At 44.8% G+C, this 17,500-nt stretch overlaps 2 protein-coding genes across 2 annotated transcripts in view; both read right to left on the bottom strand.

The window, feature by feature from the left end:
• Positions 1 to 17,500, bottom strand: part of LOC138978999 (uncharacterized) — a 149,701-nt gene that overhangs the window by 1,839 nt on the left and 130,362 nt on the right. Inside the window, exons 6-7 of the mRNA XM_070351813.1 lie at positions 683 to 1,044; positions 1 to 187 (exon numbers count right to left, since the gene is read on the bottom strand). The exon at positions 1 to 187 is cut by the window's left edge and continues 1,839 nt beyond it. Of these exons, the coding sequence (XP_070207914.1) occupies positions 1 to 187; positions 683 to 1,044 (549 nt within the window). The remainder of the gene's footprint in view (positions 188 to 682; positions 1,045 to 17,500) is intronic.
• On the bottom strand, positions 1,109 to 11,409 carry LOC138979088 (uncharacterized). Its single transcript, XM_070351900.1, has 6 exons — positions 11,046 to 11,409; positions 8,628 to 10,205; positions 7,905 to 8,107; positions 2,372 to 2,559; positions 1,523 to 1,817; positions 1,109 to 1,139 (listed from the first exon to the last, which is right to left on the bottom strand). The coding sequence occupies exons 2-6, from the start codon at positions 9,660 to 9,662 to the stop codon at positions 1,109 to 1,111; spliced, it is 1,752 nt and encodes a 583-aa protein (XP_070208001.1). The 5' UTR covers positions 9,663 to 10,205; positions 11,046 to 11,409.

The following is a 17,500-nucleotide window of genomic DNA, read 5'->3' as shown; positions in this document are numbered from 1 at the left end:
CTCAAGTCTTGGTACCCCAGCACACACACCGGTAAGCCTTCATCACGCAGACCGCGCACCACGCCGCTAGCTCGTGACGTCACCTGGCCTGCGTCATCCTCGATGTCATCCTGTAGTTCTGAACTCCGCGTGAGGATGAACACGTCGCAGTAGCTCAGTGGGGCGGGACTGTTGGGGAGGCTGTTACCTGTGTGGAAAAGACCGTTGTGACCGTTAGAATTTTTTCGTTGGTAAATATTGAGGTGTAGGCAACTGTAAATAAACTGTCTGTCTGTCTGTCTGTCTGTCTCTGTCTGTCTCTGTCTGTGTGTGTCTCTCTCTCTCTCTCTCTCTCTCTCTCTCTCTCTCTCTCTCTCTCTCTCTCTCTCCACATATTCACTCTCTGTGTACAAAAGAAAGTCACAGACACCTATTTCCCGACACACAGACATGACGTTATTATAGTTTGACGTCATTAACAATGACGTAATTCTCTCTTGCTGCTGTGGTCTTGCACAGCGAACTTTATTATTTGACAGGGTAAAATGACACGATGTGAACTTGTTTTAGTTACCCTACCTACCTTGCTACCTACCTACCTACTTACCTACCTATCCATGTACCTACCCACCTACCTGTCTACCTACCTCCCTACTTATCTATCTATCTATCTACCTATCTATCTATGACCTACTCAACTCACCCCCACTGCCCACACCAAGACGGCGCAGCTCGGCGGCGACCTCCTTCCCACACTGCTGGCACTCAGCTGGCCACCGACCTGTGTGAGCGTTACCATGGTGACTCAGCCGTATCACGCGCAGTCCGTCCCCAGGGGCAGGTACACCGCTGTCGCTGTAGTTGTGGATTCCACCTGTCAACCAGTCAACCGCTGGCTGTACCTCCCGCAGCACGGAGGGAGCACAGCGGAGAGGGACTGTGAGCGGTTCAGGCCGCAGTGATGGGGGGATGTCGATGTAAGCAACACATGCCGCCCACAGGTGCAGGCCGGGAACGCTCTCCGCCAGGCGGGCCACCAGTGTAGTGTTGCGTGGACCTGACACACTGTGACACAGAATGGAGACACGTTGTGAGAGATGTGTGTCTGGCTGGGAGGAACGTGTCACACTCATACCACACGGAACAGCTGGGTGAGGTTGCTGTGGACAATTTTGTGCACGCACGAACGCACACATGTACGCCCGTACACATACACACACACACACACACACACAAACACACGCACCTACATATTTGCATGCACGAAGCATGCGTGCACACTCTCACGCGTGCGTGCACATTTTCACGCGCGCATGCACACGAACGCACACACGCACCTACGAACGCACGCACGCATATTCGAGCGCACACACACACACACACACACACACACACACACACACACACACACACACACACACACACACACACACACACACACACACCTTGAGTCAACTTGTGGTGAGATATGTGCGCGTTACACATTTTTGTATTATTGTTATTAAAGTATTTAAACACGTTACTCCAACCCCTAAAGACCAACCTGCCACCAAAGAGCGCCTCGTCCAACAGAACGTGCAACTGTCCGTCCTTGACTCGCGCCAAGAGGTCGGTGACGGCCTGCTGCACGTCCGCCTCCCTGTTGTGGAAGTCATAGTGATGTAGAGCGACGCTGCCTGGTGTTGGGGGAGGTGTCGGGTCCGCGCTCAGAGCCATCCCCAGCTGCCCTGCTACCATTCTACTAGCAGCACGGGAAACGTTGTCTGCCGACACCACTTGCACGTCGTGGCCCTGAAGCAGCCACCTTAACCCCTGCAGTACCAGCGCCACCGTCTTTCCTGTTGGAACACAAAACTCAACATCAGACAACAATAATGTCATCAAAAACATTCGCTGGTCCTTTAGAGTTGTTACCGTTTTAGTTGAATCTGTTGAAACTGTAGGGGTTGAAACCACGTTTTCTGAGGCATATTTCTCTCAGTTTAAAACACAGGGAGTAAACATGCAGACACAAGTGAAGGCGTTGCTCAGAGTGAGGTCATACTGAGTTGAAAACGTCATAACTATTACGTCATTTCTTCGACGAATGCGTCATTGACTAATAGCAGTTCGCTATACTTCGTGCCTTTTCATTCTTGTAACTGAAGATTACACTGCTTTCATTTTGTATTACATTGCCATAGATAGCGTGGACAATGAAAATGACTACGGCGATGATGATGATGATGATGATGATGATGATGATGATGATGATGATGACGACAACGACGATGCTGATGATGCTGATGACGACGACGACGATGATGATGATGATGATGATGATGATGATGACTACGACGACGATGATGCTGATGACGATGATGATGATGATGATGATGATGATGTGTCAAACCAGTGCCAGGGGGGCCTGTCAAGCAGACCAGACGTGGGTCTCTATTAAACAGGTCCAGTTGTTGCATCGTCAAAACCAGAAGTGCCAGCCTCTGCCCCAGTTCCGCCACCGCCTGTCCTGCAGTCCGCACCTCCACACGGACACCGTTGTAGCAGGGGACAGACACCGTGGTGGCCGGTCCCACAAACCTGCAACACAGATTGAGTAGAATGGATGTAGTTGGGTTTCAGCTTTTGTATTGGTTGCATTCGTCGCAAAGTAAGTGACGATTGGAAGATCCATGAATGTATAAGTAGTTTGTAAGAATGGTATCGGTTACTGAGAATTTATGTTTGTTTGTATGCTTGTTTAATGATGATTGTGCTCGTTATTTCTCCTTCCTTCCTTCTGAATCACCCCCCCCCCCCCCACCACTATCAACCTCTGGGGGACCTCAAATTTGCTAGAAATATCCGTTCACTAGCTTTGCAGTATTTGCACTGTTTTAAGTTTTGCGCCATGATGAATTGTCCGGTGCTTTAATTGTTACATCTTGTAATTAGTGACGAAATTTGAAATGGCGGGTCACTACGGTGCCATGGGCCAGGGCTATACAATTTGCTGTCAGTGAAATAACAACATTCATCTGTTGAATCAAAGATGAACATCTTTAATCACATCTAGCAATCTGAGTGTAAATTTTGACAATATGGAATCGAAGTTACTGTGTTGACCTCATTGTGTAGCAGGCGATCGATCTGTGCATAGACCAAATATCCGGATAAATGGTCTATGATCTGTGTAAGCCCATTAAAGTGAGACATGGCACTATAATGCCTGTGACACAGTTTCCAAATGTAGCCAAGTGCTAAACTGGCTACTCTAGTAATACGTTATCATATTAATTTTTTCTTTCATTTATGTCTTGTGTAAGTTTTGCCGATAGCATTATGTTCCGTCTGATGTCATTATCTGTTCTCAATTAAATTATGAGATGCACATGTCCAGACACCTGCATAGATCGTAAACGCGCTCAGCCATCTGTGACCATCCCCTGGCTAGTCTTTGATCCTTCGAACTTAAGTCCCTAGAAAGAGGCCGGGTACCTCGCCTAGTGGTAAGGCGTCCGCCCCGTGATCGGGAGGTCGTGGGTTCAAACCCCGGCCGGGTCATACCTAAGACTTAACAAGAGGCGAAGCCTTCAAGGCTCACGTAAGAAATAGACAAACAGTAACACAAACTCAATCACTCCGTCACACATACACACCCACACACACAGTAAGCTTAGGTGACACTGTGCAAGAAAGAGAGACACTAGATCTAGATCTGTCTGTGTCTGCATGTAGCCTACTTACAGGGACACGACTGCCAAATAGTCTCGGCCCGCTCAAAATAACAATGACCGAGACCACACACACCACGCGAGAGAGAAAGACGACAGGGAGGCATGCCGTCATGATGCATTAATTGACGTCAAACACTTTTGACCGTGACGTAATCTTATGCGAGCTTTATCCATAGTCTTGGATAACCACTCACACATAGACTCGGAAATGTTAAAGTTTCTACCACAGACATACACACACACACACGCACACACACACGCACACACGCACAAACGCACAGACAGACAAAGTTACGATCGCATAGGCTACACTTCGTGAGCCAAAAATTGGCAATCTAGTGGCTGCTCCGCCTGGCGTCTGGCATTATGGGGTTAGTGCTAGAACTGGTTGGTCCGGTGTCAGAATAGTGTGACTGGGTGAGACATGAAGCCTGTGCTGCGACTTCTGTCTTGTGTGTGGCGCACGTTATAATTATGTCAAAGCAGCACCACCCTGATATGGTCGGCTTGGCGTTAAAGGCAGAGTAAGCCTCCCGTAAACCATCACAGATACGGTCAGGCTTTTACACACAGTACAAACACCATTTCATTTAAACACTCACCAATTGAGAACATCCTAGGTGCCCTCCGTAAAGAGCGAACAATTTTCAAAGAATTTATTTTTGCGTGGTTTATCTTACCCCTGAGCCATCGTGAACCCGTGTGATCCAGTTTTCCCTTTTCACAATGCAGTCGTCATAGTTAGTCATTTGAATGCGACTCGACGTGAGCTTATCTACAATAGCACGGTTTTTTTTATGCACGAAACAACGGCTGTGGTTCACAAGAACTCTAGCGATGGCTTGTGACTGTTGAGAGGAACGGCGATTTGCACTGATAAACCGGCCGTCGTCTGCTACGACCCTTGCGTGACCCTGCTTCCGGGCTTTTCTTTTTTTAAACTTTCACAACTTCGAATTGTTCTGATCTTGTCTTGATGAAAAACGAATACTTTTATGATTAAAGAATGTTTGTGTAACAAGCTGTCAATTTATTATTTAGATTTTAAAAGTTAGGTCTAGCGCAAAAACGAGGCGCCGTTGTTGTTAACGGAACAAGTCTACGAAAATAAATTCTTGGAAAATGTCTCACGCTCGACAGAAAGCAGCCAGGATGTTCCCGTTCGGTGAGCGTTCAAATGGAAGTATGCTTGTACTGTATTTAGACGCTCGGGGAGCTCTGTGATGGTTTACGGGAGGCTTACTGTGCCTTTAAGCAAACAAACAAAACAAAAAACAAAAACCTCGCCTGCAGGTGGTCAGTTGCGTAACTTTATGGCCGAGCCAGAGGAAGGGCCGTGGGAAGTTGGTCTAGGATGTTCCTTTGTTGTTTGAAGCGCTCAGATCAAAGCCTCATTAAGAGGGTGTTAGACTGTCGCTTTTCTTTTTCAGGGTGCGTGTTGATGGGGTTTGATATTTGTGAGAGAACTGAGAACTATCTGAGACTGAGAGGACGGAAATGTTTTGTGCTCTGTTTTCATAAACAGCATGATGTAGACTGCATTGATAGTGTTGTGTGACCACCCAGCCATTGGCTGAGTCGGCGAGGAAAGGAACAAGAATTAAAGAGAAATGTGAACCAAAAGTCATGGTTTTTCCAGAGTTACCTGTTGCATCAAGTGATTCGTCGGTCTGTGCCACTGACCTCTTGTCTATCATTCTCTACACGTGTGTAAAGTCCAAGACGATAGCAAGTGTTGTTCGTTCCGTGCAAGACACTAAAGACGCACCCACATGGTGTTCTCCTTACTTCGGGGTCTACCACTACGAGGTGACTACATTCACCCACATGGTGTTCTCCTTACTTCGGGGTCTACCACTACGAGGTGACTACATTCACCCACATGGTGTTCTCCTTACTTCGGGGTCTACCACTACGAGGTGACTACATTCACCCACATGGTGTTCTCCTTACTTCGGGGTCTACCACTACGAGGTGACTACATTCACCCACATGGTGTTCTCCTTACTTCGGGGTCTACTACTACGATGTGACTACATTCACCTACATGGTGTCCTCCTTACTTCGGGGTCTACTACTACGAGGTGACTACATTCACCCACATGGTGTTCTCCTTACTTCGGGGTCTACCACTACGAGGTGACTACATTCACCCACATGGTGTTCTCCTTACTTCGGGGTCTACCACTACGAGGTGACTACATTCACCCACATGGTGTTCTCCTTACTTCGGGGTCTACCACTACGAGGTGACTACATTCACCTACCAACTACTTCAAATCGCTACTTCCTCCTCCTTCCACCCTATCACACAAATGTTCAGAGCAACAACGACAGAATTAAGAGTTGTTTGCTTTATGCCATCCTTTTTGATTGTTCCTGTCACAAGAAAAGCAAATGCTTATGTGACTCACCCTCGTCATGTGTAATCTAAAAGAGATATATATATATTAATTGTTACTCTAGCTCTATAAACAGTCTGTGACCTTGAGCAAATTCAGGTCATGTTTAAAATGATCAAACTCTTGAGGAAATGGTATTCTTGCGGGTTTTGGAGTGTGTGTTGTTTTAGGATAATCGAACTTATGACATGTCTAAAGATAAAAAATCAAAAAATCCTGGAAGTTTGTCAAGTTGAAATATTTCGTCAAAAACATTGCAGAAAATGGTCACGTACTTTAGGCCAAACATGACCCGTCTGTGACCTTGAGATTTGACGAAAGAAAGGCATATACTAACAGGGTTAATATGATACAAAGGGTTATTTTCCTCGCCCACTCGACTCGATTGTTGTTAGTTACCAGGGCAACTGGGTGACTGCATGGGTCCCTGGTGGCGCAACTGACGTAAGCAGACTCAAAACGTGATTATTCAACTTCAGCACAGGAGGAAAGCAGTGCCTGAATGCTCATTCATTAGCATTCATAAACATTCTTGTGGTGATTTTCAGAGAAAAATCCTGCCATGTACATCTAAATAACGGTACAGCGGATTCCTGACATTCTTCAAATTAGTGAAATTCGCCAGAAACTCTCCACAAAACGGTCAGATCAGTAGCATCTCTTTAAACACCCACAACAGTCACCCCACCCACAACAGTCACCCCGCCCACAACAGTCACCCCACCCACAACAGTCACCCCGCCCACAACAGTCACCCCACCCACAACAGTCACCCCACCCACAACAGTCACCCCACCCACACCAGTCACCCCACCCACACCAGTCACCCCACCCACACCAGTCACCCACACCAGTCACCCCACCCACACCAGTCACCCCACCCACACCAGTCACCCACAACAGTCACCCCACCCAAAACAGTCACCCCACCCACACCAGTCACCCCACCCACAACAGTCACCCACAACAGTCACCCCACCCAAAACAGTCACCCCGCCCACAACAGTCACCCCACCCACAACAGTCACCCTACCCACAACAGTCACCCTACCCACAACAGTCACCCCACCCACAACAGTCACCCCACCCACACCAGTCACCCCACCCACAACAGTCACCCACAACAGTCACCTTACCCACAACAGAGAAAGGGCCGGTGTAATACGACATTTTTACTCCCCGAACAATTGACTCCGGAGTAAAATGTTCGTACGAAATGTGTACTCCTAGTAATAAATCTCGTACAAAAAAAGAACTCCACAAGGAACAACAGCATTACTCCCTCCACGAAATTGTTACTCCCCAACTTTTTACCGGATTTATAGCTCGCGGTGAACGTTCGTCTTAACCCTAAAATGACTCTTGGTTTGTGAAATGTCGCTAAAATGGGATGCGGGCAAAATGGGATGCGGGCAAAATGGGGACGCAATGCGATGGCGGCAAAACGGGATGGCACCAAAGTGGAATGTGGCGCAAGTAGTATTGGTAGCAAAATGACGCTCGGCTTGTGAAATGTTGCAAAATTGGTTTGGGGCGAAATGGGTTAGCGGTGAACTAAGATGGCGGAGTATTTGGTGGGAGTAATTTTCTCGTGTGATACTCCGGAGATTTGGTGGGAGTAATTTTCTCGTGTGATACTCCGGAGTATTTGGTCGGAGTAATTTTCTCGTGTGATACTCCGGAATATTTGGTGGGAGTAATGTTCTTGTGTGATACCGGCACCAAACACAGAGTGTAAGAAACAAAGCGATTTCTTTTCCCCGCCATAATTGTTATGGAACAGACACAAGTCTATGACATTTCTCACCTGGCCACGATGTCCAGATAACTGTCATCAGAGAGCAGAGTGTCCACAGTACAGGCCATCCTGTGTTGCCACCAGGTGCCCAGCTGTGATAACACGGCGGGTGTCACGTGCCAGTACGATGCAGGCTGGGACAGTTGGTCAGAGCAACAGCACAGCAGTACGGCCTCCGCTGCAGAGCCTGCACCCAGGCTCCGACACACCGCCTGCAACTTGTCAATGTTAAATGTCATTATAGATTAATCACCTTTACAATGATACAGTTTTACATCGTTTCGGTTACTGAGACTAACACACGCTGTTATTTATAGTTGTCCTCTTCCTTCTCCCCGCCCCCTCTCTCTCTCTGTGTCTCTCTCCCTCTCTCTCTCCCTCTCTATCTGTGTCTCTCCCTCTCTCCCCCCCTCTCTCTCTCTCTCTGTCTCTCTCTGTCTCTCTCTCTCTCTCTCTATCTCTGTCTCTCTCTCTCTCTCTCTCTCTCTCTGTCTCTCCCTCTCCCCCCCCCTCTCTCTCTCTTTCTCTCTCTCTCTCTCTCTCTCTCTGTCTGTCTCTGTCTCTCTCTCTCTGTCTCTGTCTGTCTGTCTCTCTGTCTCTCTCTCGCTCTGTCTCTCTCTGTCTCTGTCTCTCTCTGTCTCTCTGTCTCTGTCTCTGTCTCTGTCTCTGTCTCTCTCTCTCTCTCTCTCTCTCTCTCTCTCTCTCTCTCTCTCTCTCTCTCTCAAAGAATACCTGTTTCAACTGTGGATCGTTATCCAAGACCCGCTGGAGTTGCTCAGTGCTGACGTAAGGCAGGAAGAGAGTTTTCCTCACAGTCAGGCCAGGTGCCACGTCACTCACAAGGTGCCTCACCACTGTCTCCGACCTGTCCAGCTGCTTGACCGCCTTCGTCACCCTCTTGGCCACGTCAGCATCGGCCGGAGGTTGAGGGTTATTAACATCCTTCTGCCACCTGCCCACAGTCTTGAGCTCTCCGATCAGAATGCCGTGCTGGCGGTGGATCAACACAAAGTCGGCCTCGCCATCAGAATACTTTGTCTGCTGCGTGTCCTTGTCTGATGGTCGTGGAAGCTGTGCAGCGGCCGCGGCGTAGGCAGGCTGGTTGAGGTAGTCACCGAAGTTGAGCTGAGACAGGATGAACATGGCCTCGTGACGATTGTTGCCGAGTTCTTGCAGGTTGACCATCACGTGGTTTTGGGCAAAGTCATCTGATATGTCTGTCTGTTGAACATTGACTGGCGTGCAAGGGGGCACTGACTCTGGCGTCCATAAGCTGTACTGTTCACTCTGCTGACCGCTGGACGACTGACCAATGGTGGACTGTTGCCCGTGTGTTGCCTGTCCAGAGGACGACTGACCGGTGGTGGACTGTTGCCCGTGTGTTGCCTGTCCGGAGAAGGGCTGTACCCCCTGCACTGACCGGGCGTAAGGATGCTGCCGACGGTGTGCTGGCTGTCGAGCTCGTGGCCCTTTCCCTTTCTTCTGGTGTCCGCCGGGTGTAGGCTGACCGCTGCCTGGCTGTACGCTACTTGTGGCTGCCCCTTGACTGCCTGCGGGAACATTGTGGCCAGGGCCGGCACTAGATGGCGGGTGCAGCACAAGCGCTGAGTGACGGGTACCGGGTACAGTGCCCCTGACGTAGGGCACCCTGTTGAAATGGATTGGAGGCACACAGTAGGTAAGGGTGAGAGCGTCAGGGTAGAGTGACGTCACGATCTGCCGCCAGTTGCTGCTGCTGGTCTGATGACTGCTTCCAGGTCCTGCCATGGTTACGGGGATCAGGTGTGTGTTCTCTGGGTGTCTCAACCTGTTTAATGAGAGAACCGCTGTCAGGTCAGGTCGGCTTTGCAGCTAGCGTTGTCCAAAGGTTGTTGTTGTTGTGACACTCCTCTGTCGTCTGCGACTGACGTCAGCGTTGTCTACAGATTGTTGTTGTTGTTGTTGTTGTTGGTGGTGTTGTTGTTGTTGTGACACTACTCTGCCGTCTGCGTCCGATGTCAGCGTTGTCTACATGTTGTTGTTGTGACACTCCTTTGTCGTCTGCGTCCGATGTCAGCGTTGTCTACATGTTGTTGTTGTTGTTGTTGTTGTTGTTGTTGTTGTTGTTGTTGTTGTTGTTGTTGTTGTTGTTGTTGTTGTTGTTGTTGTTGTTGTAACGCTCCCTTGTCGTCTGCGTCCGATGTCAGCGTTGCCGGTCGGTGTCTTGTTAGTAACGTGAAGCGAAACGTCCCGCCTCGGACTGAAGAGCGGGACGGCTTTTCAACGGCTGACAACCTGCGCTTGGTCAGTGCACAGCGACTGTCAATAGGCCTATACACCAACAACTTTTTGTGTTCAAAGGAGATTATTCTTTAAACATTTGTATTTATTTAGTTAGTTAGAGAAATTTCAACATTACCACAATCTTCGATGTCAGCGGTATAGGCAGTAGGCCTACTCTTTCACACGGTGTGTCGGTAAGTTTAGGTCACAGTGGGTCCAGTGGTAAACAGCATGTAGAGGTTATTCCTCACGCTGTAGACTGCCAGTAGGCCTATCAGTGACATTGCAGACAACTGAGTAAGCAGGTATAACGTGTTCAGCTTTCCTCGGCATTCGGCTTTCTGATTCGGCTTTCTGATTCGGCCTCGTTGATCGTTTATATATATATAGGCTTATAAACTCCACACTGAAAAGCCCCCCTCACTTTCTAAGTACTGACGATCGGGCTTAGGTACTTTACATTCAAGGGGTCAAATTCGTTCAACCAACAGATTTTATTTAGACTTTAGAACTGATTTTTTTTGTATCCTAAAACTAATTCCTTCTCTCCTCGTTCATGGGACCACTCGGTGCACACGTTTTCGAAGAAATCGAATTTTAGGGTGAAATCTATCACATTTCACCACCAATTTCCTTCACTTGCAAGAAACTGACATACTTTTCTTCCTTAAAATAATTACGTGTATTTCTTAATTTGACCAGGACTGAACAAAATTTCAGTGTCGACGGTCAGAAAGCTGAACACAGGCAACAACAACACCCCCCGCATACAGCCGCCATAGTTAACATGATACAAGTCATGGTCTCTGTTCCCAGGAGATTTGAGTTGATACTGTCAGTGTCTGATACTGTTTTCTAGTGAACATGTGCACAACAATAAGACGTTACCTTTTCATAAGATGCCGGGTTTCAGCGTCCGTCCAAGCCTGTTTCTTGTCGGGAAAATGAACAGAGTGCCACCACCCTTCACACAGTGGCGTCCCGGATAATACGAACAATGCGGGTCACATGAGTCGTTTATTCATTATGGGAATTCCCGAAGCCGTCGATCGCACTGCGGAACGTTTCTGAGTAGGGTGGAGCAGTCAAGGAAATCGACCTTCAACGATTGATATCAACATCTACACTCAAGCAAGCAATATTAGTTTCAATAATCAAAAAGAAAGAACAAAACAAAAAAACAATTGACGAAACGTAAAAGGAGCACTGTTATTCCAAGCCTGCAAAATGTGAACCGACACGAGTAAAGGGAAGCAATAAGGTAAATCATTTGTTATCATCAATGGCTTAGTTGCTTCCCTTACACCATTCGTTTCCATCGTCGTCTTCACTGGATTTATTTTATTTGTATTCTTTATTTGTATTCTTTCTATGATTCCAATAATTATCAGATCCCTTGAACTAAAAACAGTTTTTAGAAAGCCTGGATTTCTGCTTTAGATAGAATAAGACGAATGTGAGGGTGTGGGTATGGATATGTATGTTTGGGTTATGTGTGTATTGATGTATATCCCATGACCTCCCTTCTTTGTCTCTGTTACTTCAGTATGGGTATATATGTTGTATTTTTATAGCTCAATAAATACATCATGGACTCCAAAAAATATATGATAGTGCAGATTCCGATTTGGGCAAAGGACTACTTTCCTCCCGACCTTTGACCTCGCGCCGAACAATGTGACACATTTGTATGAAGTTCTAAAATCGTATTGCACGGCTCAGAAAACCATATCAGTTGCACGCAAAAATGAATCTCAGAACTGATCTGATGTATGAGATGCAATAAGCAAAAGTTTCTTTCATTATGAAAGCAATGCAGGTCGAAAAAAACGAACATTCAACTTACAAGATAACCAGATGCTAGCGAACCAAAACAAAAACACGAGTACCCTCCCCTTGCATCGTTAGCAGACGACTTTTGAGAATCTGTCCGTAGTGTGTTTTGGTGTGCGCCTTCAGCTATCAAACATCGGCTGTTTCACGTGTTTTGCGAGCAAGTCTACTCTTTTGCCTGGCTCTGCAGTAAGTCCACATATTTTTCCGTAATCCAGTCATATTCCTTCAAAATGCAATCAATCGGCGGTGACAGACGTGTCGGTCGCGTTTTCCTCACAGTCACACCCATACCAGTTTAAGTTCATCCATGCAAACACACTCGCAAAACAGTTTATCACGTAGATACATTTCAAATAGGGAGCAAATGGTTAAATCTAAACCTACATATTTGTTCCCTAAAATTTGCTTCTCTGTCAATAAGCCTAATTACACACGTTCGAGAAAAACAACGTGGAATCGATTCTGAATCGAGTAAGCCAAATGGGTCCCAAACCCGTTTCGCCCGTTCTGCCGACCTGAAACGCAAAACAAAAGAATTGTGCGCTTCAACTAAATTAATTTCTATTCGACTTCATTACTTTCTTGCAACTTATGAACCTTTACTTAAAGCTTTTAAATGGTCTGAAAGTAGTGTTACCGCGTACTTATCGATGCACTCATTCGTTTTATTTTTTCAGCGACGGTCACTTAGTTTAAGGTTGCAAAAGGGCTAAGTCTCGCTGGCAACAGTTTTACCCTGCACAGATCGCAACAGTGCCGCTAGTAGTCTACACTTTGTGTTTGATGGTAGAATGGGATATACAGATTACAACACTCGTGGTTTTTTATATGGCTTGTATTTCAGTCAAGACCCAGCGGGAATATCAATCGAGAGCCACTCGCCAGAGGCTCGTGTCTCCCGATGATATTCATCCGCTGGGTCTTGACTGAAATACAAGCCATATAAAAAACCACTCGTGTTGTAACCTATACGTATTTTATGTGCCTATGCGTTCTGAGAGTGTTGTTTTTATGTGATGTTATACATGAGCCAAAAGAAAAATGTCTGTTTGTTACACTCAGATAATAAAGTGTTATTGAATTGAATTGAATTGAATTGAATTGAATTGAATACAAGAACGCCTTTGCAATGGCAGACTCAGGGTTGGCAGTATCAACTCAGTAATTTAAAGTTGTATGGTAATATAATTACGACCACGAATACGCTGTTATCCTTTGCACATAACAATATGAATGAATAAACAAATAAATAAAATATATCAATAAGTAAATGAGCAAACATAAAAACCAGGCACAGTTATAACACAAATAGTGGGGCTCGTATGTTGCAGACGCACTCATAAATCATTCACATCTTGCAACAAACATCATACTTTGTGATATTGTTCCTTATAATTATTTAAGGGATTTTAGATACAGAGCCACGTCAAAAATCGTTTTTTTTGTTTTTGATAGGGAATAAAAGGCTGCATTTACAGCAGACGAAATTCGTACCAAAAGCGCTCAGCAGTAAATATTCCCAACTCAGCAAATGTAAAATTCAATGGTTTACTATGCACCAGAAGTTGTCTGCTGATAACACATGCATGACATAAATACTCTTATGGGTATTTTTGTGTTCTGGTATTTAATTTGATCGTTTTTAGAATTGTATATATCCGCAGCATGAAAATTCAAGATGGCGGCCTCCGCAACATTGCGTGTTTTGATTTGAGCGAAAACAACGTTTCTGAAGGTAAGTTTTCAAGAATACGCATCCATTCACCAATGTCACATCATTTTACTGTTTAATTCTCCCCTGGGGTCTGTTATTCATCGGGTGAAGCGCTGAAATGCAGAGACTTTGTTTAATCTTGCAATAGCTCATCAGCTGGATTGTGATGCTGATAGATCTAGATCTATCTGTTGATTACAAGTAAGGAAATCATGATCGCCACGCTGGTGATTTTAAACAGATTAAACGAACTTTGAATAAAAGGCGAGGAGAAAGAGATTGTTCATGGTATGATAAATGATTAGTCCTGCCTACGTTAAGGACTTCCATAAGGTGGGGAGGGGCAGAGTCAAAAACTGAGTGAGGGTAGGCCAGATAGTAGGATGACCAGCTGGAGATAAAAACACTCCACTCCCCATGTCTTTACAGTGTTGTGATCAAACTTTCAAAGACGGTAGGTAACAGACAAAAGCACTGATACAGTGTATGCTAATCAAATGAGATAAGTGGTTTTGAAATGAAGAGGTACCGCTCTTTGAGTTTTACAATTTTGGTTTGTTGCTTGTTTCTCATCCTTTTGCTTATTTTAAGTTGACCGTGCATTGGTGTGAATTTTATTTTTACAGGATATATACAAGAGTTACACCACATGCCGGTTCCTGGGAACAAGCGTTCTGCATTTATTCCGGTGCCACAGAAGGGAGCTGATTTCAGTAGTACTACTGTATCAAGGTTTGTTACCTAATACATCTTAACAGTAAGATTTTTTTATTTGTATTAATTGGAACATGTTTGCACATCATTTGTAAGCGACCTCTGTGAATTTGATGGGTTTAACGTACGAACCCTCACTATGGTCAACATTCTGTTAGCGACTGTTTGAAGCGAATAAATGTAGCGGTCAGAAAGATTCCAGAATCAGTTGGGTCACTGGAAACTGTGTTTGTTTGTTTTTTTAACCTGAAACAGTAAGAATTATACGAATTCATGAAATACAATTTTCTTTCATTTTGGTCTGTTGTGTGAAGACTTGCTAACCCGGCTTTGACCGACTCTCTGAGATAGTAAACATTATTCAAATACATTCAAATAAAAATGTCACTTTTCATCTTTTGTGTGAAGGGTACCCCAGGCTGATTTCCTGCACCATGGATGTAGAGGAGGCCAGACAGTCTGCTTCTCATTCCAGCTGTGTTGCGTTTTTTTTCTGCTCGTGAAGTGTATCGCCACATTGCCAAAGCCATTGGTCAAGAGAAGTCACTCGGTCTGCCCATTTTGCATAGCCTTACAGGCTGTGACACTATGTCGTTCTTCAATGGTATTGGGGAATCAGAAGGCTTGGGAAGTATGGCAAGCATTTGAAGACGTCACTCAAACTTTCTTCAGGTTGTCTGCTCCTCTTTGTAAGCTGAGTACCACTGACAGGGCAGCACAAGAGCTTTTTGGTGTACATTTGTAGGACAAAACCAGCAACGTACTGGGTGTAAACAGTGCTAGACGGTACCTCTTCAGTAAAAAGAGCTGCCAAACTGATTGACCATAATCCCCTTACAAGTGAGGTGCTGCTGCAGGACATGAGATTGCATTGAGAAGAGCCATCTACCTATTAGACTTCCAAACTCTGTGGGCTGGCAGTTCAAGGCTGGAAAGTGGGAGTCATTCTGGACGAGCTTTCAAGAGGTATCCAGCGTGTGCCGAGAACTCAGTCATGAGGTGTGCCTGCAAGAAGAGCTGTACAACAAAACGCTTCAAATGCTGCTAAGAAGGACTGCAGAGCACAGCTGTCTGCAAATGTGCTTGCATGCCTGTGAAAACTGTCAGCATCTAAACTGTGCAAAAATATTATTGCACCCATTTTCATACCCCAACTCAAACTTTTATTCCTGTGTCATTTTATTCAAACTGTCTATGCCATTAAAGGCTCGCATCTTCGCTATCTGGCACATTTTTTTTTAACATCATCATTTACGCCGTCAAAATAAGGATACCCTTGACGTGACAAAGAGATGTGACAAAAACTTCGGGTACCTTTTAAAAAGCCGACGACAATTCCTGAGGCACAACTGGGTCACTGTTGTATACGAAGAGAAAGTCAACTTGATTATCCATCCAGAACAGGTTGTTTTATTTCGCCATCTTGCATATTTCTAGTGTTGTGCCATTGTACCTTCTGATGTATGTGTCCATCTCACGAATGAGATGTTTATGTGTCAAATTTGAGGGATACCCAAGTCAACTAAAATCCATGTATTTTAGCAATGACCAAGTGGGTTGCGTTGAAACTTTCAGGAATGTGTGTCTACGCACGAGGCGTAGTTCAACCGTTTGAGTACACTTTCAAATCTTCACGAAATAATATTTTAAAAACTGCCACAGGTTTGTTGACTTACATCCCACATATTTTTGACTTCGCATGTATATATGACAGATGGTTGTTTCAAGTACTGCCAAAGTTTCTTTTGAGTATAGACACTTGCCGGAATGTGCTAGTTGTGTAAACACATGAGAACAAACAACGTTTTCGAAATACAGCGATTATGAATTTTAGTCGACTTTTGAGTTGATACATTACATTTTTATCAGTTTTATTTTGGGGGTACCCTTATTTGGGCGGCGGTCAAATAACCCATGTAAAGGCCATCTTTTATCTTAAAAGTGTTCCAGTTAGCCAAGTTGAGTGCCCTCAATAGCATACATTGAATATAACAGCACAGGAATGAATGTTTTCGTTTTGGTATGAAAATTGGTGCAATATATTTATTTTTGCACAGTTTAGGTAATCCACAAATTCTTCAACCCTGCCACCCACACCGTCCAATCATTCTCTGCACCAACAATACATGTATTGTTTTGTTTAAAAATGTGTTTGTGTTAGTTTCTATTGCAAGAGAATGTCTTGTAGCATCAAAAATGCCTAAATACCCTTTTATTGGCGGCCATTTTGAAAATTGTAAAAAAACTACTGATTTCTTAATTTTTTCACGGTGGCTCTGTATCAGGTTTTGTTAAGCAAAAGCAAATGTCCATTTACGCCAAATTTGCTGTTAATCACATGAAGTGAAATATGCCTAACATACCCAACCGTTTACACTGGCGGCCATTTTGAAAAATTGTTTAAAAACTACCCATTTTTTTATTTTTCGCGATGGCTCTGTATCAGGTTTTGTTAAGCACATAAAACTCTTCATATTTGCTTAATTTGGTGTTTGTTGCATGATTTGAATGATTTTGCAACATAGGAGCCCCACTAAAATCTTAGTTCCTTAATAACACAAGAAAACCAAGACTGTGACGTCATCTTTGGTTCATATGCGCAATGCAACTTTGTTTTCTCCACACTTGTATTCATTTAGCTAGTAAGTCAGCATTGAAAGAGACATTTAGCTAGTCAGTCAGCATTGACAGAGACATTTAGCTAGTAAGTCAGCATTGAAAGAGACATTTAGCTAGTAAGTCAGCATTGAAAGAGACATTTAGCTAGTAAGTCAGCATTGACAGAGACATTTAGCTAGTAAGTCAGCATTGAAAGAGACATTTAGCTAGTCAGTCAGCATTGAAAGAGACATTTAGCTAGTAAGTCAGCATTGAAAGAGACATTTAGCTAGTCAGTCAGCATTGAAAGAGACATTTAGCTAGTCAGTCAGCATTGAAAGAGACATTTAGCTAGTCAGTCAGCATTGAAAGAGACATTTAGCTAGTCAGTCAGCATTGAAAGAGACATTTAGCTAGTAAGTCAGCATTGAAAGAGACATTTCAGATTTACTGAACACTTCAGACACAAAGTATGAAGCTT

The sequence above is a fragment of the Littorina saxatilis genome, linkage group LG10 (genome assembly GCF_037325665.1).
Source record: "Littorina saxatilis isolate snail1 linkage group LG10, US_GU_Lsax_2.0, whole genome shotgun sequence".
Lineage (NCBI taxonomy): Eukaryota > Metazoa > Mollusca > Gastropoda > Littorinimorpha > Littorinidae > Littorina > Littorina saxatilis.
This window is presented reverse-complemented; position numbering and strand designations above follow the sequence as displayed.